Source organism: Ascidia mentula, chromosome 5 (assembly GCF_947561715.1).
Source record: "Ascidia mentula chromosome 5, kaAscMent1.1, whole genome shotgun sequence".
Classification (NCBI taxonomy): Eukaryota; Metazoa; Chordata; class Ascidiacea; order Phlebobranchia; family Ascidiidae; genus Ascidia; species Ascidia mentula.
This window is the reverse complement of record NC_138570.1, coordinates 3813125-3835728: the sequence shown is the minus strand read 5'-3', so window position 1 is coordinate 3835728 and position 22604 is coordinate 3813125. Positions and strand designations below refer to the sequence as shown.

Here is a 22604-nt window from a genome sequence, read left to right as displayed (position 1 = left end):
ATCTCAAGTAAAGTCATACAATAAACGTCATGGCCCGTCATAATAATTTCGTCACGGATCGTTGCGCAAATGCCCAACCCACGACGAAGGAAACTGCATCGAGCGGAAAGTGGAAGGAAGGTTGTTGGCGTTGTTGGTAATTAAGGAAGAAATGACAAACCAGACCCAGTTTTTTTGTTTATGTGTTTTTATTGACTGTAAGTAATTGTACACGTAGCAAGTGTAATGACATAATGTAGTAAACGCACCTTAAAAAAGTTATATCAGGTAGGCTACATTAGGAATATAATTGAAAATTTGATTTTTTTAAATTCAAGATTATTGCCTGTAATAATAAAACTTAGGCTTTAATATTTGAGAATGTATTTTTGCTTTTCATTTTACATGTTTTTTTTATGTTTTGCAAAATTGCCTCGTTGTTTACATCTTATGGCAGCATGTTTTCATCATAGCTTGAAGTTTTTTTTAATTTCAGCTGATCCTAGAATGTAACTAATGTACATGTCTAGATGTGGACGCTTAAATTGTTCTCAAGGAAATAGTTGTGGTAATTTTCCTTGGAGCATAACAAATTATTTTAGTCCACATAATTAGCCAATGCAGATATTTCTTGCAACTAGCAGTAACAATTCAAGTGTATATTGTACTTTTCTGTTTATTGTGGTGTTGCGTTGGGCTTGGACAAGTTGTCACTTTGAAAGGTCTTAGCACATGAAATTCTGTCAATTATAAGTGGATTGTGGTTTGTTATGTTTGCGGACATAATACTCACTTCTCGGCAAAGCAGTTTATGTCGTGCCCAACTTGTTGTTTGTTTCAACGTGATAAGTGATGAGAAATTATAGTAGCCTCAACCTACTGGTTTTGCCAGATAACCTATATCTTACCCGAAACTGATAAGTATGGAAAACAGTTGGTCACTTTGTCATATGTATATATATATATTGGAAAAGTTTTGATGCATTTTTATTTTGTCTGTGTGTACAAGATCTTGATTCGGCCTTCAGCCATTTCAGGAAAAGTATAGTTCCCTGAAAACACCAGTAACCCAGCAATACCCATATACAGTATATATGTATCCTGAACCAAAACAAACATTGATTCTTTTTATTTAAATATGTGTGTTAATGATACATACAAGAATTGAGGAACCATACCGTTTATTAGCGTTATAGTAGGGAGTTGGTTGTTTTAGTGGAATAAGGTCATTTTTACAACATACTAATACTTGAGGGATTAATGTTGAATTGCTTTTTGTCTTGTACATTTGGCTTCGGAGGCATGCAGTGCTGCCAAGATTAGATGGCGGTTAGTAGATTTTTCTCTTGTGGTGGGAGATGTCAGTTTCTGTGCCTTGCGTATAGTCTCCTGCAGCTGCGGCACGACGCTTTCCTGACGTCACTGTGGAATGAAATACCAGCAGCACGTTGGGACAAATCAAACCCCACCAAGGGCTCCTGCCTTTTAATGCTTGGCGTTCTGACAGCAATATGTCGACCCGTATTACTAAACCTGTCAGCGGCACACGCAGATAAAATATTACTCATTGTGGGCATCGGTTGCTTGGTCTTGTATCTTAGGAAGGACAGGTATGGTAACGTTAACACCGTGTAAATACAACATTAATAACACCCGTATGCATAATATATATGTCTTTATTAAACCCAAAACAGCGCAGTTTTGGATCACTATGATATGCTCGCTTATTCCTGCCAGCAAGTGCATTTACCGTGCCCATCGCTGTACCGGCAGCTCACCCGGCTAGGTTTGTAGCGTAAACATCCGCCCCAGACGTTCATATACTAACGGTTATGCATTTGTCCTCTCCCACAGATGAAACTTACGTCCGCACGACAAATTCTGACGTCACTCGGTCTGCCTATGTCGACTTCCTACCGTATTTCTGGTGTGCTGGTAGTTTGTACTATCGAAGTTAGGCTGAAGTCAGTCTCCGTTGCTAAAGTGTTGTAAGTTCGAGCAGGGTCACGAATTCGAAAATTGCGACAATTGTAGTCACGTGATCGTGGTGCAATGACCCTGCGTTCGTCGCCCAATGGTGTAACGCATTTCAATACAGTTAGTTACCGAAACCTGTTGTTTCTAGGAACCGATTCCTATTCGTTCAGTTTCATTTCGTTGGTTCGCTTTTTTCATTCCCCCGCGATGCAAATGCAGCGATTGAAGCCACAGGCGCGCGTGTTGGATAGAGTGGATGACCGCATACAAGTGGGTTATGAGTGTTTGGCTGTTATTGGGTCCGCACGGTTTGGCAAGAAGCAGTGTTAATGAGTCGCCGCCTGCCATACTGAAAATCATATATTCCTCAAAAGGAAAAATACTTTATGTATCTTTTAAGATATATAAAAAATATAAAGTCAGCTGAAAAAAATGTGTACAGCAAAAAAACAAAAATCCAGACAATTGCATCTCCGACAAAAAAAAACGACAAATCAATGAAAAACTATCATTTCCTGACCTTCCGTAACTGAATCCTTTTCAATTCTCACTCAGCCAATTAACCGCCGTGACGTCATTTGTTTGCGAGGAGTTTGCCGCCAGCACTTGTTTTCTCGATTTACGCTTTGTGGCTCTTGGGGGCTGTTTGAGCATCCTGGAGCGCTCGCGTTAATCATATATTAACTTTCGTAGTTTCGTAGTTTGTTTTCAGATGCCTGAGACGACCCTGCCCAGTAGATAGACTTGTTACGTTTGTAATTCACCGATAAACGGCCACTTCCGTTCATTTTACTAAATTTTTTGATTGTTTTTTTTTTGATTGGATCGTTTTTGGCAGATGTATCTAGTTGGGCAGTTTATTTGGATGTGGTGACTAAAACTTGAAGATCCTCTTCGCCAGGACTGCTTTTGGTCAGTGAGTGTTGGACGACCTTTTTTCGGGGCGATTGGAAAATTGTTGGTGGTGTAATTGATTGGCCGCATGCTCCGTATTCTCGCCCACTCGAAACCTTGTAACCCTGGTTGCAGAGTTTGCTTGAAAATTGCCAAGTAACCAACGCTAAAATTGTATACGAAGTTCATCTGTGGGGTGGGGTTGTGACTAAAAACTTTGCAATTTTCTCGCCCTTTTACTTGGCTAAAATATAGTTTCAGGTGGGGGAGATATTCTTGGCCGTTGAGGGACTTTCACTTTAACCAGTTGACAACTTTTTGACAATAATTTACTTATCTGTGAAAGATACACACATAAAACGGTGACATTTGTAATTTTACGAGGACGCGAGAATTGCCGCGCGAGCCTAAAACAGGCCAATGGAGTGTGTGCTCAGTACTGGCTGTCTGTCGCAATAGTAAATTCCAGCGGTTATCGGGTTAATGGATGACTCGAAGCGATAAATCTAGCAGCTCGATATGGTAGTGTGTCTGCTTTGTCCCTGCGCTATTACGCTGCACAGTCGAGATTTTTTACAGGTTTTTGTCAAACGTTTTTTACCAAACATTCCTTGCGTTTCTGTGTTTTAAGCTGTGATGGAAATTCGAAAGATAGTCATGTATTTTTTGTCAGGGTTTCGAGTCGGCTTTTATGGTGACAGACAGAGCTGTCTGAAAACAATTGCGTGATTGACTTTGTGCTTTACACAGTGGTTTTGTGGTAGATATGTTGCGCAGCAAATTTGGGAATGCACGATTGCCACGTGACAATACGCATTTTATTGCCATTTATATTGCTACAGTGCACCGTGATTTCCATAAACTACGGATGGGCGTTTTCGGATGATTTTACGTGTATATGCCTTCATGACATCCACTTTGCGAAAACGTACACCAGAAATTTATTCGGGCTTTAATGACAAGATTTTTTGTTGGCGAATTCAGGAAGTACAACAGGTGCCCCGTCTAAAAATCAAATCAAATAGATTCATTTGAATTTACAACCAGTCGTCGCCTGGCAGACATCTCGTGCCTTGCCACACACGCACTAGTGATGTATACCAGAATTATGGCAGCATTGTTGGTCTGACACGTAAAGTCGCCTCTGGCGTTTCGTATATCGCGCAATCGCGATCCTCTGCGTTCGATTTTAATTGTCCGAGTTTTCTCATTTAGTTTTATCGTTGCGAATTACGACGCAGGCATTTCGGAAGGTTTTAAAACCGTTTTGTCTTTCTTCAAGTCGCTGCAAACTTCTGACCTTTTTAGATACGCCATGCTGTGCACGCACTTTTAAGCAAAATAAGCAGATTTTTTGAAAAACAGCAATCAAAATGTAAAAAGGGAATTCGTGCTTTTGTTGCGTTCGCGATGTAGCACACAGCACTAAAAGTGATGCTCACGTTTCTGGCCGTTGCTTGGGTGTGCTGGACACCCAAACGCTTACGTCATCGTGGAAGTAGCATTATGTGTTCGCCGACTGGATACAATTTGAGAGATCGATGAACTTTTAAGCATTTACTGGTCGATAGGCTTCAGTCATACTTTGCAAAAAGCACCCCCGTTCTCTTAGTTTAAAATTTGAATATGCTTACATTTTTATCCCTTTTCAACCGATTTTCAAACATATTATTGTCACAAGGTTTGTGACTGTTGGCAGTACGTTGCGTGAATTTGCAGTTTTTGGCGTGTCACTGTACGGATATTCGTAATTAGTCCACAAAAAAACGGTAATTGTTGACCACATTTTGACCTACCTTCGAAAACCACCGATCATTGCCCTATTGTGACGATACAAGGTAATGGAACGTGATCATTATCGTCACCTTGCCTCTCAGTGACGCAACAATGCTCACGCCCTTGACTGTCCTAAAGAGATAATTACAAGCACCTTTTACAGCAATTGAAACCAAAAGAGACCAAAAATTTCAATGTACAAGTTAGGACAAGGTGTCCACATTGTTTTGGGTCTCTCTGTAAAGTTGTACGTAAAGAAAATTAATACTTGATACATTTTAAGTAAAATAATATGATCTATACCTACAGGATGCGAACGAACCATTCAACATATAGTGCAATTTCGTGCTTATGGAGATACATTAAATAAACTCTTGTTACATTCTACGCAAAGCCGGTGCATATCACCTGAAAGTGATTTTGTGCAAAATAAGAGGGACTTTGGTGATTCGTGTTTTGCTGCCAGGTAAAATACAAAGGGATTTCTGGGCAAGTTTCGTTCAGGTCAGGAATCAACTTTTGTTGTTTTGTCTTAGTGCCACGGTCGTTTGGTTTTGGTGGCCATGGGGCTGCAAAGGGCTAATTAAAATGGATTAAAACCGAAGGTCGTGTCTCAACTGGCGTACGCCAACCGTGAAAGCACGTACTTGTGGTGCAAGCCGCCGAATTCTCCAATTAACATTCAGCGGTGCCGCGTTGTATATGTTACCGAAGGTCTGCGGAACTAATACGATTTTCGGGTGCTGCTGCAAGATCTGTAGCCTTTCGACGGAGCCATCTACTTTGCAAAAGGACTCAAGCCGTGCACTGCGCCAAACACTTTTCCTCGGGCCTTCCACTTCCGAACTAACGTGTGGGAACAAACCAAACAAATCACAGCAGGGCAGAACCTAACAATAGGCGCTTTTTTCCAAACGTCAGCCGTTTTTTTAGCGAGTCGTTCAATCCTTGTTCCACAGGTTTTGTCATCAGATGTAGGTTAACTAAAGTGACCAAACGATCAACCGAAAGCCCAAAGCAACTGATACCTTTACTAATCAGACGTCTTTATTTTGAACAATGGTGTGTTCGGTTACAATTGGTTGCTTGTTTTGGTTTCCCTCTGTTTGTTAGATAATTAGGTGTAGAAGGTGCGAGACGTTGATGTGCAACAATTAACGTATAATGTGCTTAAAAACAGAAGCAATAGCTGTATTCAAATCTATGCAAAGCACAAGTTGACGCTCTGTACATAACTACATTATCCATGCCCCTTTTTGCTACTTTTTCAGTAATATTGTTCAGTTTATAGTTTTGTTTTCTCAAAGAACATGTATATATATTATATCAATATATTTTCTGCAGGTTTCTGAAATAGGTTTTCAAACCAAAAAATGTAAAATCATTACATTATAATGTTATGGTAAAAAGCCGTATCGAGGAATTAAGAGTTTTCAAAATCACCAGCATAAAGGCGGCAGTCAGCTTTTAAACTGAAAAACCTTGACATGTTGAAGAAACCGCTGGCAGGAAAAAATCCAGAGCACGTTTATTTGACCAGCACCCTTTTGCCAACATACCCCTGCTGGTCCGCAAGTAAAAATGCCTTCTGAGAGGGGTGGAAGTCAGAAGGCAGGAAGCCTGAAGGATCCGGAAATATCAAAGCTCTTCTTTACCGAGGACCCTGACAAGTTGTTTGATGACTTGCGGGAAATCGGCCACGGAAGTTTTGGTGCTGTTTACTATGTAAGTGTCGTTGTTAACTTTTTATTGGGTTTAATTGGTGTAACATTATATCAAGCCAAACATTTGAAACTAAAGGGATTTGACATGGCGTAATATAAAAATAGAGTATGACATAACAATTTTTGTAGTGGTATTGTAAAGTGCTTTTAACATGGTTGTGTTTATTGCCCAGGCTCGCAATGTCAAGACAAATGAGGCTGTTGCAGTCAAAAAGATGTCATACAGTGGCAAGCAATCTATTGAGGTTGGTTTTTACTCATATTTAATGGTATCTGAACAACAAAGTTCATTCTGCAATTTTCCATTCTTTTGCTCATTACAGCACTTGGGTGTTTTTTAATACTTTAATGCTGCTACGACACCTGTGTTACCAGTGGGTTATAAATAGAGAATTGATTGCGCACCTTCCATTGTTGTCCGGTTTCTAGAGGCATGATAGATTCCTTTGTTACCATTACTAATAGTGATGTAACTGTGGTCTCTGGCGCAATCGGGCTTAGTAGGGCATGACTGTTTGTTTGTTATTACAAGGGTGACAAAATACTTGCCATTCAACAAATGTTTACCAAAGGTCTAGTAATCATACTGTAATCTTGGTGTTACTCACTGATACAACCAATCTTTCTAGGCACACAAACAATGAAGACCCAATGTATTATACATTGTGGCTAATTTGGAGTATCTCACATTTTTTATTTATGTTTTTTTTTTTTCAGGTTTTTAATTTTTTTATAATATTAATGTATATAACCTGATATCGTCCTTTCATTGGTTGCTTTTTTTAGAAATGGCAAGACATCATCAAAGAGGTTAAGTTTTTGACCCAGATCCGTCATCCAAACATTGTTGACTACAAGGGCTGCTATCTCAAGGAACATACAGCATGGGTAGGTGTACAGTATAAGCCCTCCAATGCATATGCCCAGGTTTTAATAAGTGTTATTTCTACGCATGTTCTGCACTTTGCTAATAAGGCTATTCAATTAGCCTGAATTCAATAACTATTCACAATGAATCAGTTGTTATGTGATTTAGGATAATTGAATTTTGTAAAATGACATAAGAATGGACAGTTTTACATGTAATCATTCATAGTTTAACCAGAAACTATTTATGACTTGATTCTCTCTATGCCGCTATCAGTAATTATGCTCTTATAAAAATATTTTTACTCAGCTAATAATTGCATGCTATCTGCTGGTGGTACAAGGCCTTATTTAATTGCACAATGGTGTCAGGTAATATTGCAGCTTTCTGTAACATAGTAAAACAACATGTTGTTGTGTTTCAGTTGTCCATGGAATATTGCATCGGTTCCGCATCTGATTTGGTGGAAGTGCACAAGACTCCACTTGAGGAGGATGAGATATCGGGCATTATATTCAATGCAATGCAGGTGTGTACAGGGAAGCATTAGATGAAATACCACTTTGAGAATGTTTGTTTGTGTATTTGGGCCAATGCATTGTTTATACCCTATTTTGTTTTTGGATAGTTAGTTTTTATCCCAAAATTTGCCAGAAGGTTTCTAGAATTATTGTCTTTTTCTTTAAAAATAAGTTCAACAACAAAACAAATTGTTTGCAATGAAAATATCTCGTTGTTAGTTTGGCGCCCTGTTTTATTTGTTTGCAATTGCACCTTGACAGCAGATATTATTTAAATTGGGATTGTTATGTTCACCTGTTTTATGAGACATTCAATTTGAACAGGGACTTCATTACCTGCATGGTCACAACAAGATACATCGTGATATCAAAGCAGGAAATATTCTTCTCACCGACCAAGGCCAGGTCAAACTTGCTGATTTTGGTTCTGCATCCATTGCATCACCTGCAAACTCGTTTGTTGGCACTCCATACTGGTAAGATACTCTGAATTTCATAAAAATGCTACTTTGGTGAAACACTTTTCTCTGCACTCTCTAATTTGTGGGAGCTATTCTTTAAAAGATATTTTAATTTTAAGTTAAAAGTGTTTTAAAAACACTCATGTATTAGGAAGGTTACGTCATGAATTTGACGCTGCCCGAAAATCCAAAAACAATTCTGTTCTCTTGCTGATAGTTTTTCCATTATGAAATTGCATTTCATATTTCTTTCTTTACACAGGATGGCGCCAGAGGTGATCCTTGCCATGGACGAGGGCCAGTATGACGGCAAGGCTGACATCTGGTCAATGGGAATCACAAGTTTGGAACTGGCTGAAAGGAAGCCACCCCTTTTTAACATGAACGCCATGTCAGCTTTGTATCATATTGCACAAAACGACCCTCCAGTGTTGACTGACTGTGTTGACGAGGACACAGGCCAAGTGAAGAGGACTTGGTCCGAGGACTTCAGGTAAATTGACGAGACATCTTGTGGGAATGCTGGTACATGGTAATTTTGATCCGGCATCGACAAAATCACTGAAAATATTTTATGCTGAAATCCACAACACTTTGAAGATACGTATTTTACTTTGTAATGTATGTCTGTGTCAAAATCAATAAAGATAGATAGAGTGTGGAATGCATTGTGATGTTATGTTTCATTTCATAGCATCAAACCTAACGAGTTGGATAAAAAAACCGTCTGATTAACTTTTGTTGCCTTGTGTGGACAACCTAGAAATATGAAATTTCAAACAATTACTGTGCGATTGCTGTATTTTGAAACAAGGATGGTAGTTCGTGCTGTGACCTTGCGACGATATGTTGTTCACTGGAGTGGGTGTGTTTATTTGATAAACAGGATGGAATGCTTGAATACATGCCTTGTTTGAAGCATTCAATCGATGTGTTTGTTTACATTGCTGATGTTTGTTGCCTAAGGATGACATTCTTATGGAGTTGATGATTAACATTACTTGAATATGTAAATCTTGTTTACAATAAGCTCAGTGGCTAAGTCTGTGGCAATTTTTTTGTGGTTGGTAAGATACCAGACCAACACCTCTTTCTAGTTTTTATTCTTTCAGAAACTTACACATAGTGTCAATAATATACTGTGTTTTCCTAATATGATTCTCTGCCCTGTTTTGTAGGGATTTCGTGGCTGCTTTGTTGCAAAAAGTGCCTGATGATCGACCCACGTCCAACGAAGTCCTGCAGGTATAGTGCTTTTATTTTATCTTACTGTCTTCCCAATTATTTGTACTGTGATTTATTGATCATCTGTTCTTAGCTTCACTTCATGACAAGGCAGAGGTCACCCACGGTGGTGTACGATCTTATTAAACGCACCAAGAATGTTGTGCGTGACCTTGACAATCTTCAATACCGGAAGATGAAGAAAATCCTTATCAACGAAAACAGAGAAAGGGTAAGATGTGCCAGTCTTTATTGTTTGCTGTAAATCTTCTGTAGCTTTAGTGAATATCTTGCATATCTTGTTTTAACTGTTTTTTCACCGTTTCTGGTTGTGTGTGGGTTCATGCAATCCTACACTTGCACTAAATTACTTGTCAACATGTACTTTCTTGGTTGTAACAACATTTCTTCTTTTTGTAGCAGGGAGCGGCCAATCCAAGTGGCGCTAATCGGACAGCTGAAAATCAAATGGATGAAGATAACCAATCCCTGGTAAGCCAAACCTATTTTGTTTTAGGTTCCCCTTTTTACGATGTGATAGCCTGTTGTTTTTCTCCTATGCCATTCTTAAACAATTGTTTAAATACTCAAAATGTCCTGTCCAAAGCAATTTGTTTTGTCACTGTTTGCAGGAACATGTGGGTATTTAGGAGCAATCTCGTGCTCTCTGTTAGTTTCTGCAATATCCTGTGCACAGGAAGTGCTCATTATTTGTGTTTCTTTTAACTTTTGAAAACCGGCGTCCCTCAAATGCTTATAACCCCAATGTGACATGACGTGTCTTGCAACGTCGTAAGGATATCCTGTATCGACCAGTGTTATATGTTGTTCCCTGGTCTGGTGTCATATTTGGGTTGAAACTGTTTGCAATTGAAACCCTTATAATTGGTTCTTAAACAAACAACTTGAATTTTTTTGAGGTCATTACTGTAACATCCAATATATTGTTTAATTGATGCCTTTGGAAATAATAGCTTTTATTATAAATACTTATTTCAAGAGCTTGCAAAATTAGTTCTTATCTATTACAACCATCAATTTAATGTTCAAACTTGGGCATCAAAGGACCTCATGTAAGATTGAGAATGACTGGCATTCTCACCTAAGTGGGTTTGGTTAAATATTTGATCAGTCGTAACCTTTCACTTATGTGTGGCGCAGATTTTGTTTGCTGTTGCTGATTGCCAGTTGAATCATGGTGGTGTCATGGGCCAAAAGTCCTTAAAATTTGAATAATTTATGGAATCCATAGTTGAACACCTTTTCCCACTACTCCTGGAGTTATGAGACTCCTCACTGTTTAACGTCAAGGATATGAATATTTGTCCCCTTGCATTTGCATATAATATTTTGTAGGTTTTTTTGCAATGTGTTAATGTTTAGGTCAAAAACTCAACTCAATTGCACATTGCATTTAAAACTATAATATTTTGTCAAAAACAACTATGGTGTTTTTGGTGGTTCTTTCAAACTCACTTACCTCACCCCCACATAGCTTGTGTATTGACAGACTAAAACCCTGATTTGAGAAATTACATTGTACAGAAAATTTGGTTTGTCAACAGAAGCATCGGCAAAGGCACTGACTTGACATTGCCCTGGCCTTCGGGGATTTGCGGTTCCCTGAGCTTTTTATTAAACATGCCTTTGGTGAGAGTTGCTGATGACCCAGGCGTCTTCCTGTAACTCTATCTCTCTGGATAGAACTTTAATTAAAACCAGAAGCTTTCTGCAACATTTCTCAATATTTGGTGTAAAATCTTACCACGGTTTTATTGTTTAGGACTCCAACAGTCGCACCAATTCCCTGCGCAGCAATCCAAGCCTTATTTCCAATGTGAGCAGCACCAAGAGTGACAGTATGACCAGTTTAAACGATTCTGTGAGTATTTGCGCATACATGTGACAGGAGGTGTTACAAATCATTTCATGTCCCTCTTTTGTAGAAATGTATTTTCAATTTAAAACTGTATAAATGGTGATTAATCCAAGTTGTTTGCTTTTGTAAATTACAAATTGTAAAACAGCTTTTTTGTACCAAAGAAAATCATGCAATATTTTTCTTCTTCAGCATTTAAGTGATTCAAGCAGCACGAGTAGTGTGTCAGAGGAAGTTAGCACCCCTTCCACTTCACGACAAACCTCTGCCAGCACAACATCACTGTCATCCCAGAACACAGCCCTTTATCCTCCCCAGCCAAGAACGGTGAGACAAAAGGCTATCCTTAACCACTACATATACAACACATTGTATCATAATAAAATGTATCCTAAACCATTTCCAACTATACAAGACCTTCCAAGATCTTTCAGCCATCATTATAATTATCTGCAATAATGCACTTTCCTGGCTGTAATAAACAACACCTCTTGTTGCAGCACATAAAAGCTTAACTTGTAAATCATGCTTAGATTTTTTTAGTACTTAGATTACATCAAAATTTTATTAAGTACTTAGATTACATCAAAATTTTATTTAGTACTTAGATTACATCAAAATTTTATTTAGTACTTAGATTACATCAAAATTTTGTTTTGCTTGGCTTTGCTTTAGCTTTGTTAAAAAAAAAAAACCAATCTTTATGTACATTTTTTCTGTAGAACCCTCCTGTTGCCAAGGTACCAGAGCGCATCAATGCAGCTCCTGCTCCTGCCCCATCCGACTCAGTCACATCCTTGCACCGAGTCCAGGCATCCGGCGAAGGGCGCGAACTGGCCGGCAAACCCAAAACCCAGAGAGATAGGTAAAAAATTTAATGTTTAATATTCCTGTAACTTGAGTGAACAACACTGTTTTCTTTTCTGCAATAATGGAATCGTTATTCTGCATTGACGAAACAGGTTAAAAATGATGCGTCAGTGAATTACTTCTTATAAAGAGAGCACATAAGGCTCCAGATTAAACATTTTCGTTTGATATTTCCTCCTAACCATCTTTTTGGCTCACGTTCTTGAATGTGACACAGCACTGGTGACAAATCGCCACCAGTTTACCACCTGCAGGATAAAATGACTCCAGAACAGATTCGAAAGCGAACAGAAGCAGCCCAAAAGGCATCGTCTGGGTATTACCCCGCTTTAACAAACCTTGGTTTCAAGTTTAGTTGTTTGAGGTTTAGTGCATGTTTCTGCTGTTTCTGTTCTTTTGGTTCCGCGGTTGGCGTGGAATTGCCCTGGCCGAATAATTGGTTTCAAAGCACTTTTTTAGTTTTTGTTTTGCTTTTTTTGCTAACCGAAGACAGTGTCCTGATTGACTGACTTCTGTGCAAGAAGCAGTTTGATTGGTTGCTCGAAATCGAAAGATCTCTGTATTGTGGAAATTGACCAAAGAAGGAAATTATCTTTCAACTTTGCCCGATGTTTGTGTTTCAAAAATCCCAACACCTGTGTTTTCTAACTTAGTTTAAATGAAGTCATTGATATTTACTCAGAATTATAATAGTGCAATTTCTATTGATTTACACTAAGGCTTGATTTCACTGGGAATATTGATTTGTAAATAAAGGCCACCCTTATTACACACATTATATTGACAGTTTTCTTGTCAATATTACTCAATATTTTGTGCCTTGATTTTTTCTTTTATGTCCTCGTACAGTTATTGAATTAATGTAATTTTGCACCACTTGATTTTGGACTTAGTTTCTTTAGATACCTTGGTAGTTTGGACAACATAGCGGTGCATTCTTGGTAGATGTTTGTTTAATTATTCAATAGCATGAAGAACAACGGTAATTCTTAGTTGTAAAATGTGTTCCCTTTTCCTTGACAACTGTAAAAAGGGTTGTTTTCTTTGATCATTTTTATTCACTGATTCTGTATTTTTTTACAAAATAATCCAAGTTTTGCAAATTTGGGGCACTTTTTAACGAAAGTTAATTTTTTTCCCACAAACAGATTTGCAACAATCCGCTCAGCTCAAGTGGTCCATCGACAAATCTACGAGCACAATGAGGACAACCGTCATCGCGAACAGTTGCTAGGTTACAAGAGGATGAGGCAACAGCACCAGAAACAACTCATCAACTTTGAGCAAAAGCTTAAGAATGAGATGGATGAATACAGGTAATATTTAAATGTCATTTTTTCATCCAATAAAAACTGTCTTGTTTTCCACAAAATCTTACTAATCGATCACAGTTCTCTGGTCTTTGGTTAAAACATAGTAGTTCCTCTGGCAACTTTTTAATGCATATTCTATTGCACTGATCCAATAAAACTTACTTGTGTATTTTAAACAACTATTTTCCGTTGCAGCATCAAGTTAATCAAAGAACTTGAAAACCTGAGAAGCCAGTTCAGCCAGGAGCTTGAACGTTTGATCAAACGCCACCAGCAGGAATCGGACAAGGAAGGCAAGTCGGCACAAAGCGATGACAAGAAGTTTCAGAAACACATCACTCAGCAGCAGGACCAGGAAATAAAGGGATTCCTCCATCAGCAGAAGAAGGAATACAAGCAAACCAAGGAGCAATTGAAAGAGGTAAATTGGTTTCAAACACTTCACACTGCTTTCACAACTAAACAATTTTGATTTTTTTAATTTTGAAATTGAGCGGTGGCAAATTTGACAACTGTGTCAAGTTTGTTATGATTGTAATTTTGGTAAATGTGTTTTGTTGTATGTTTTTAGTGTTTTGCTTGATCATCTTTTACTGCCGTTCGTTTAACTATCAGCGACACAACTGTTTTTTCTCAGAAATCAAGTCAACGTATCGGTAAAGCTCACTTTCTTCAAACAATTTTTTTAGGACTCAACCAACATAAAGGCCTCAAAAGATCAGAAATCGGAATGGCTGCAACGACAAATCAGCAGCATGACTGAAATGCAGAGTCGGGCTGAGGCTGAGCTTCGTGAGCGACATCAACAAAATCTTGACCTGGAGCTCAGGAAATACAGAAGAAGAGCTCTGCTTGCCCGACACAACCTTGAGCAAGATCTGTTAAGAGAGGTTGGTGGAAAATACATATGTTGGTAAAAGTTGTATCACACATTTGGTTAAAATTATTCACAGTTACTCATATTTGTTATCAATCATCTGTCTTCTAATCTCTGTTCCTTAATTTAAAGCAATATTTGCAAGGTTTTTTCCTAATCCAGTAGATCAGTGTATTTTATGCTGGTGGACTGTTCAGTGCTCCTTTCTGTTAAAATCTCAATCTTTGCAGGAACTTAACATGAAGCAGAAACACAAGGAAAAGGAACATGAAATGCTGCTTACTCAGCATGACTCAACACAATCTTTGGAATACAAACATCTCAATGCAATCCAGGAACAGAGAATGGAACATCTCAAGTAAGTTGTCCTTGTGACATAATAAGCGACACAAGAAAGAACATGTCAGCGTCGACTGATGATGCAACTAGGCCACATAAAATAACAACGAATGTTTTATACACCAACATTGTATGGTTTCTTTGTATTGTGTTGCTGTTGTTTTGATAAGTTTTTGTTATAAAATATATTCATTCATCATAACACGCACTGGAGGTTTGACTTAATTAAACATTACAAAATGATGCTACTTTTTAGGTCCCAACATCAGACAGAGCTTTCCAACCAGATGGAGTATTCTCAGCGACGTGAGAGCGAGCTCAAACGAAAGCATGTCGCAGCTATGCGTCAGCAGCCCAAGAGTCTCAAAGTGAGTTCCCGCACCCCTGCCAAAGCGAAAACAAAGGGCGCTGGCAAAAAATCCGACCACGTACAAGTGGTGGAATATGTATCCGGTTGCTTTTGCGTTGATTGTGTATTGGCCGTGATTGTTGGCATGAATGTGGATGACCTATGGTGTTTGTACAATATTGTCGGTAACCTTATGGATGTGATGTTTGTGATGCGAGATTTAGGTTTTTATGGTTTTATAGCTGTCAGTGGTGATGTTGCAATGTTTGAGGTTGGTGAGCCTGGGGTCTTGGCTGATGAAGAGGGGTCTTGTGGGTTGCCGGAGTCCACCTCCATGGTGGACATCACAGAAGAGGACATTATCCAGCTGGCTGCAGAAACGCAGCAGGATGACCTGGAACGAGAAGATCTTATTGAGGGTTTGAGGACGCTCCATCACGGCACACAAGGAGAGATCGTGATTAAGTTGAGATCAAAGTTTGTGGAGGACAAAGAATCGGATGATGAAGGAGATTTAGAAACTGTGGAAGAAAAAGCAGAGGAAGAACTGGACATTTTACCTCCTGAAAAGTGTCGCACCTGTCCAGCAAGCAGTTTCAAGAATTATCTGCAAGCTGCATCTCCACCAGCAAGAAAAATATCAGATGGCGACATTGACAAACCTAGAGCAAAGACCGACTTGTCAACATCTGTGGAACCATCTCTTCAGCATAAGAGTAAGAGTTTACCAGAAATTGCTAAGAAGAAACCTGATTTCCTTAAATCCAGAAAATCTTTGGGATTGCAAAAACATGTCTCCAGTGCTGAACTTTCTGGCAAGCCGAAAAAGACGCCTTGGACACCGAGTGGTTCAAAACCAGCCAAGTTTTTTCCTACACCCAAAAGATCTGATGCGGATCCCGTCAAGAAAGGGTTACGTCAGAAGGTGCTCACTAAAGCAGCAGAGTGGAATGTGAAGAATCAGGAAGTGCAAACACCAGTGAAACCAGAGAAACGTCAAAAGAGCATCAGTAAAAGTATACAGGAAAAATCCAAGGCTTTTTCACCGGAAATCAAGTATGGAATTGTGTATTCCCGCCCTCAATCTGCGGAGTCTGGCAAAAAGCGTCCTCCTTGGCGTTACGGAAAGTCTATTGCTCCAACTGTCCAACTACCCACAATAAAACCATTTCTGTCACGGAAAGCGGTCCGGAAACATGAACTGGGACTCAACCGCGACCAGCTCAAGGACCTACAGTTTGGCTTGTCAAAGGTTCTAGACCACAGCAAGAGCTGCTCCAATACCCCACTAAAGTCTAATTTGTCGTTTGCTCCTCTTGGAAGAATCCCTTCTTCGGCCTCTCGTGCGGCGTCAGCTACCTATGCGTCGTCACAAAAGCCCCAAGCGGAGTATCACGGTTGTGAGGTTTGTCGTCTCAAGGAAGCGATGAAGAACTCTCCCGTCTCCCACCGACTCCGCAGCGTGCCGCACAAATGCTCCTCCACCACAAGCGTCGCAGATTCTAAACCTGCTGAAACGCCAAAACGTGCGACGCTCCAGAGGCAGCTGAGCTTCTCAGAGGAGCCAGAATACTTTTCTCTTATTGTTCCAGTTGCTCTCTTTGGTTTCTTTATGTTCTTAATCTTCGGGGTTGTCAGAAAAGTTACAACTTCAACATGGCAGTCATCTGTCCTGTTTCTTCTCCTTTTGGCCTTTGTGGCTCGCTTGATATTTCACTGTATCGCATACAGCTTCAAAACACCACCTGACCTAAAGAAATTTTTTGTAAATTTGAAGAACACACCATGGCTTCAAATTCACACATTCTTGAGGAAAGAGGCTAAATTGTATTTCCTTTACCTGTGTGGAATTTACTGGAAAGACGCCGCGAAGTCCCTTCAAAAGGCAATACCACTGTCGTATAATGCATGGAGATATATCTACAACTGTGTTCTTGCTGATTTCAGGATGATTTTTGTCATGGCAACGGAAAGGTTTAGTCTTTTCACTTCTCTCACAACATATCTGAGCAACAGCATTCCTCCGGAAAGCAAAAACTACTACATTGCCGCCTTTGCTCTGCTACTCGTTGTACTGATTGGGATGTATCCGACCAATGCAATTATTGCTGCTTTGCTCCTAATCTTCCTTCCCCCATGCTTTGGCTACCTTCGTTCCGCAGTGGGATTTTAAAAATCATTTTGCAGTAGCTTCAGCTCGTTGTGGCAAACAATCATGCCCTTTTTAATCTTAGTTTCGTTTCATGCAAGTTTTGTGTGCTGCTGTGAGATTGTGGTTAAGTATGTTTGTGAAAGGAAACATCGGCATTTTTATTCTTCTAAATTGTGCCACAAAAATGTTAGAAATTTCTACCACAACAAAATTTGTTCCAAAATCAATAAATGCAAGACCAAAAAATATACAGAATACAAAGTTTGTTTCCTGCCTTGAAAATATGTCGAACTGCCAAAAATTTTATTATCCACTGTCCTTTTGTGGTTTTCTTACATATACCTAAGTTATTTAAACTTTGAAATAATGTTATTTGCCTTTACTGTGGCCTTGTTGTTTTTCAATCATGACTGTAACTGTGATGTGTGGTTTACACAGTCAGAGTAAAAGGACTAAAAAAATTAAGTATTGTAAGAACGCAAATTTTCAAAGCAGTTTTTCTGGACAGATCATTTATCATTGCAATGCACCAAAAACAGGCTCATGATGCACCAAAAACAGGCCCTTCCCCTACCTTCAGTATGACTGTCAGCTAGGTCTGTACCAAAGTGCTTTATGCCTAGTTGTTAATCTATACTGTGATTGAAGGGAAATGTGCATGATTGAGGTTTTGATTGACTATGTGGGTCTTTTTCATGGTAACAGCAGTTTGTGGGAACATGATTGTCTGTGTTTTGTTTAGAATTCTAGGTATTGTTTTGTATGCCTATAATATGTCGTTAGTGGAAAATGTGTTGCGTGTTTGAACTGACATGTGCCTTGGTGTCAGCTTGTTATCAAGCAGTTTCAAAATAGTGATGTCTCTTGTGGGTGTGTTTGTATGAAATTGTGTAATTCTGAAAACTGCCTGATGTATGTAAAAAAATTCTGACGTGATGTAAATTATTTTCCTGCGACCATAGCATGTAGATTGCTGTAAAACATCCGATCACTGTAAATACTACGTAAAACAGCTTTCCTATCAATCGATCATTTTTAATAATTGCTTGACAACTGTAAGTCTATTTCGCCAAAGCCACTTTTGTAAGCAATATATACAGCATTGCGGTCTATTTAAATTGCATGTGGTTAGTAAAACAGCATGAGTATTGCGATAACCTCTGTTTTGAAATAGAGTACTGAAATGTGCCAATTAACTTAGAAAGCTACGTTATTATGTGTTTCAATGGTGTACTTGCATGCTCTACAATTTATTAGAGGTGGTTTGGAAAATTATGTGTACAAAATGTTAGTTTCTCGAAGGCGTTTATTACTTGCATAAACATACAACGCAATACTAAAATATATTGGCAGGACTAATAGTTGGAACACTCTTCCTTATACTAACTTATACCAAGTACCACTATTTTACTACCTGTTTCAAGTTTTTTAAAATTTTATCAAAAGTGCCTTTTGTCTTTCCGTTCTTACTTGCATGCTCTGTCTCCTCTTCCAGTGCCTGCCTTTCTTCAATAAACCACTTGTACTAATTCCAGTAGCACTGTGCACTCTCTTTTGTGTGTGTGTAGATCACACTTTTGGTAGAGACTTAACAAAATCAGTACTGCACACGTTTTGCCAGTCGAGAATTAACCACAATTTAGTTTGAGTGCCACAACAATAACTACTAACCATACTCTTGCATATACTTGGTGCCTAAAACTGTAACGTTGCATTGGTGTTGGCTTTGCAATACGTAAATGTGACTTTGAATTCGGTAATTTTGTGGCAGCAACATGTAAATTGTGATTTGGTGTGACTGGCTTGCTTGTCTATGTACAATTTCTGCGTTGTAACTGAATCTTGACTTTGCCTAGCTTTTTTTTCCGTGCAATTACTCCACACACATATTTGCCTTTGTACCCTTAATCTTGCAATCAATTTAATAGTGTTGCTGCTACCTCAAATCAAATCCAAAGCTAAATTCCCTTTTGCTTCCAGTTGGTAGTTGTTGTTTGTGGCAAAAATACTTAGGAGCCCAGTGTAGGCACCATTCAGTTTAAGGTAGCAGCAACACATTACGCCCTACCTTCATGCAATTTTCCCAAAAACACATTTTCGTTGCCACGAATGTGTCGAAAAATTGCGTATGGTCGGGTCAGATTGCAACGGTTAAGGGCGAGAAATTGAGTTTGGAACTTTTTTAGTCAAAGGAAAGTCAAATCAAGAAGCAGTTCCAGGAAACTGTGAAGGTGCAGGAGAAGCAGTACAAGGCGTGGCGGAACCACGTCCACGAAACTGTTCCCAGAAAGGAACAAAAGGAGGTGAGCAAATCAATACTATCGTAAAAATTGTTTTGGATATTTCTGCTTTATAGCATTACCAAATGATTTATTTTTCTCAAATGAACCAGGTTCTGAGGAGAATGAAAGACGAGCAATTGCGTAAACTTGCTCTTCTGGCTGAGCAGTATGATCGATCCATCCAAGATCTCAACCAAAAGCAAACGGTAAGCAGCTGTGAATTTGTTAGAACGTGTTTGTAGTATGGAATAGCTCTATTTAAACAAGTAGTTTAAAAAACGTCAAGCACATAGTTTTACTTACAATGGTAGGTCAAGAAGCTGTTCTATGTTCGCCTAACTGAGTTCTTAACCAAACGTCTTTCCAGGGCAAATTGTCAGACGCCCAAGAGAAAGATCGAACCCAGCTGTCCATGCAACTTCAGCAGGAACTCGAGCTTCTCACTGCTTACCAGAGCAAGGTGAAGAAAGTGACAGAGGCACAACATGAACGGGAGTTGAAAGATCTCGAACAGAAAGTCTCCTTGAGAAGAGCAATGCTCGAACAGAGGGTAAAATAAAGTTGTTGTCCTGCGTCGTTTTTTTTGTGGCATTTAATAATGTCTTAAAATTGCATGTATCAAATTTATAAGTCTTTCAAAATGAAAAATTTAAATCGAATTAAATCGTCTAAGACATCAAAATGAAAAAAATTCAAATTAAATCGTCTGGTGTTAGTAAAAGTCTCCTGTGGGATAAAATATAACTGAATTTCGTGGGCAGACAAGAATGTATACGTTTATCTCGTTTTTAACACCTATAGGCGCCTGACTCGACAACCTGGTTTCATTGGTGCCTATTTTGTCTATTGTGTGTTGTTCATCCGCGAAGCAGTTTTTGCGTAAAATACAAGTGATTTGAGTTGGGCTCGTAGAGCTTTTGATGCAACGTTTCGTTTCCTTCCAACACAAAACATTTCCAAACCTATTTTCTGGCCAATACATTTCCTCCACGAAAGATATTTTTCGTGTGCAGAAAGAGGAGGACACCGTTTACCTGGAGAACGAACGGAGCGAGAGAATTCGGGGACTTCTCGAACAACAGGGACGCGAGATTGAGGGTTTCGATGCGGAGAGCTTGAGAATGGGTTTTTCCACTGTCGTGATCACCAACTACGGGGATCAGGTATGGTTGCCGTTTGCTCGTATATTTAACCGATAAATCAGCTGTAAAAGGACATCACAATGCCATTGTATATGTTGTACCTTGTGATTTGAAACTGTGTATACTTGCTCAAACTGTGCCTATAAGTCGCTGGAACTATTTCTACTACTATATTTATTGCGCGTTTTCTACATCAAAGTCGTTGGCCTCCACGTGTACACAAATAATCACCACAAATATACTTCTGTTCCCAACACCACATTCCTTATCAGGTTTTCGTTGATCCTCATGTCCGAAACCAACAACAACAACAACACGGCCCGGGTAGTGGAGAAGTAGCGAAACACCACATGCAGCCCCACATGCATCCCTCAGCCTCTGCCTCGGCTCTTCCCAGCGGCTCAGGCAGTAAAGGGACCTACACCCAACTGCCTCGAAGCAGCAGTGGAAGCAGTATTAAGGCCGACCAGGTCTCGGCACCCTACGCCCATCGCACTTCTCGCGTTAACTCCGACCTCCAAAACCGATCAGCCTCACCGGCTCAATACGCCCACCAGCGGCAGGCCTCCGGCGGATCTGGTGCCGCTGGCTTCCGCTCGGTGGGGCAGAAGGGCTCGGCGCGTCCGTCGTCGGCGAACGTGAACAGGAACAACAGTTCCCGTTTAAGCCCGAACCTCCAGCGCCGCGCGCTTAATCCCAACGACAGCATGTCGAGCCAGGGAAGCAACAGTGGGCGTAACAGCCCCGCTTTGAGCGGACGAATGGGCAACGTTCCAGTGGACGAGAATTCTCCTTCCATGCTGCAGAGGATGGCTGCTAACTGGCCGGCCGAAAAGCAGCAAATGCCCCGTTTGCCTTACCGCGAGGAGCGAAACAGCCCCGTTCCAGTGGGCATGGCTCATCACGGCTCTATGTCGTCGTTGCCTTCCACGACCTCGACACCGTACGGTCACAGGGTGAGCCACCAGCGCGGAAGATCGGGGCGAAGTCTCGACGGCGCCGACCCCACTTCCCTGTCGCCGTCCGCATCTCAAACTGTCCTCGCATCGGACAGCGGCCGCAGCAGTCCCGTACGCCGCGTCCAGACCTTCGCCGCCACCGGACAATCGCATCATTTCAACGGCCGAAACAGTCCGAAGATGGGCACGTCGGCCGTTTTGGGCCAAACGAGCGGCAACGTGAGATACCGACAGCACCCCGCAGGCGTCCAACCCCAACCACAAGGTGGCAACCGCATGTCTGGGACTTCCTTCTCCTCGTCGTTCCACTAGCGCCCCCCAGCGGCCGCCGAAAACAACGCCGTTGCCAAATATCCGTGTCGTGTGTGGACGTTTCGTCTTCGCGTGGAATGGTTCAGGCAACACCGACGATCTACTACTGAAGTTCATTGAATGTGAAGGCCTTCGATTGAGCGATTTTGTATACTGTGCTTTGTGTGTGGCCCCGTTCGGCGACGAAAGTCCTCAAAATAGTTAAGTCGGGCGCACCTCGGTGTGTAGCGTGCATTCTTTGATCCGTTGTAAATCATTACGTCATCGGTGACATCATCACACTTCGAAAATTGGAAATGTACAAGTTTCACATGCATTAGATCGCTTACTTCGCCGACCGAAATGCAGTCCTCCCGTCGCCCACTCCCAACATCAGAATCAGATTTGTGCGCGTTTCAAACACTCAGTGGGTGGCGCTGTTGTCGCAAACGCCTCCTTATAGTGAATTGTCATTGTACATAAATGCAATACTAGCTGTAATTTGCTGTTAATCGCCCCCCGTTATTATTTCCCCCCCATCCTTCGCGCGCGCCACAAATTGTGTTTCGTTTTTAAACTTATTTCGTGTTGAAATTTCTCGCAAAGCAAAAATACAACCCGTTGCTATAGGGTGGTGAGCTGTGGAATTAGCCAATATGTCTGGTGCAATGTCAGGTTTTTAAAAATATCTCCGATATTCAAGTATGATTAGAACCAAATCTTTGAG

At 40.3% G+C, this 22604-nt stretch overlaps 1 protein-coding gene across 3 annotated transcripts; it reads left to right on the top strand.

Moving 5' to 3' along the window:
• Positions 1-5974: 5974 nt before the first annotated feature.
• On the top strand, positions 5975-22506 carry LOC145902261 (serine/threonine-protein kinase TAO3-like). 3 transcript variants are annotated; one of them, XM_082990162.1, is made up of 23 exons: positions 5975-6351; positions 6524-6595; positions 7137-7238; positions 7643-7747; positions 8064-8215; positions 8463-8693; positions 9379-9445; positions 9519-9656; positions 9845-9916; positions 11208-11306; positions 11496-11630; positions 12026-12168; positions 12391-12489; positions 13322-13489; positions 13682-13907; positions 14176-14376; positions 14594-14721; positions 14959-15070; positions 19390-19506; positions 19596-19691; positions 19853-20035; positions 20499-20648; positions 20900-22506. In XM_082990162.1, the coding sequence occupies exons 1-23, from the start codon at positions 6208-6210 to the stop codon at positions 21896-21898; spliced, it is 3939 nt and encodes a 1312-aa protein (XP_082846288.1). In that variant the 5' UTR covers positions 5975-6207; the 3' UTR covers positions 21899-22506. The 3 variants fall into 3 exon arrangements, with proteins under 3 accessions (XP_082846288.1, XP_082846289.1, XP_082846287.1); XM_082990163.1 differs by lacking the exon at positions 12391-12489; XM_082990161.1 differs by lacking the exons at positions 19390-19506; positions 19596-19691; positions 19853-20035; positions 20499-20648; positions 20900-22506 and having other exon boundaries at positions 14959-19375.
• Positions 22507-22604: the final 98 nt, after the last annotated feature.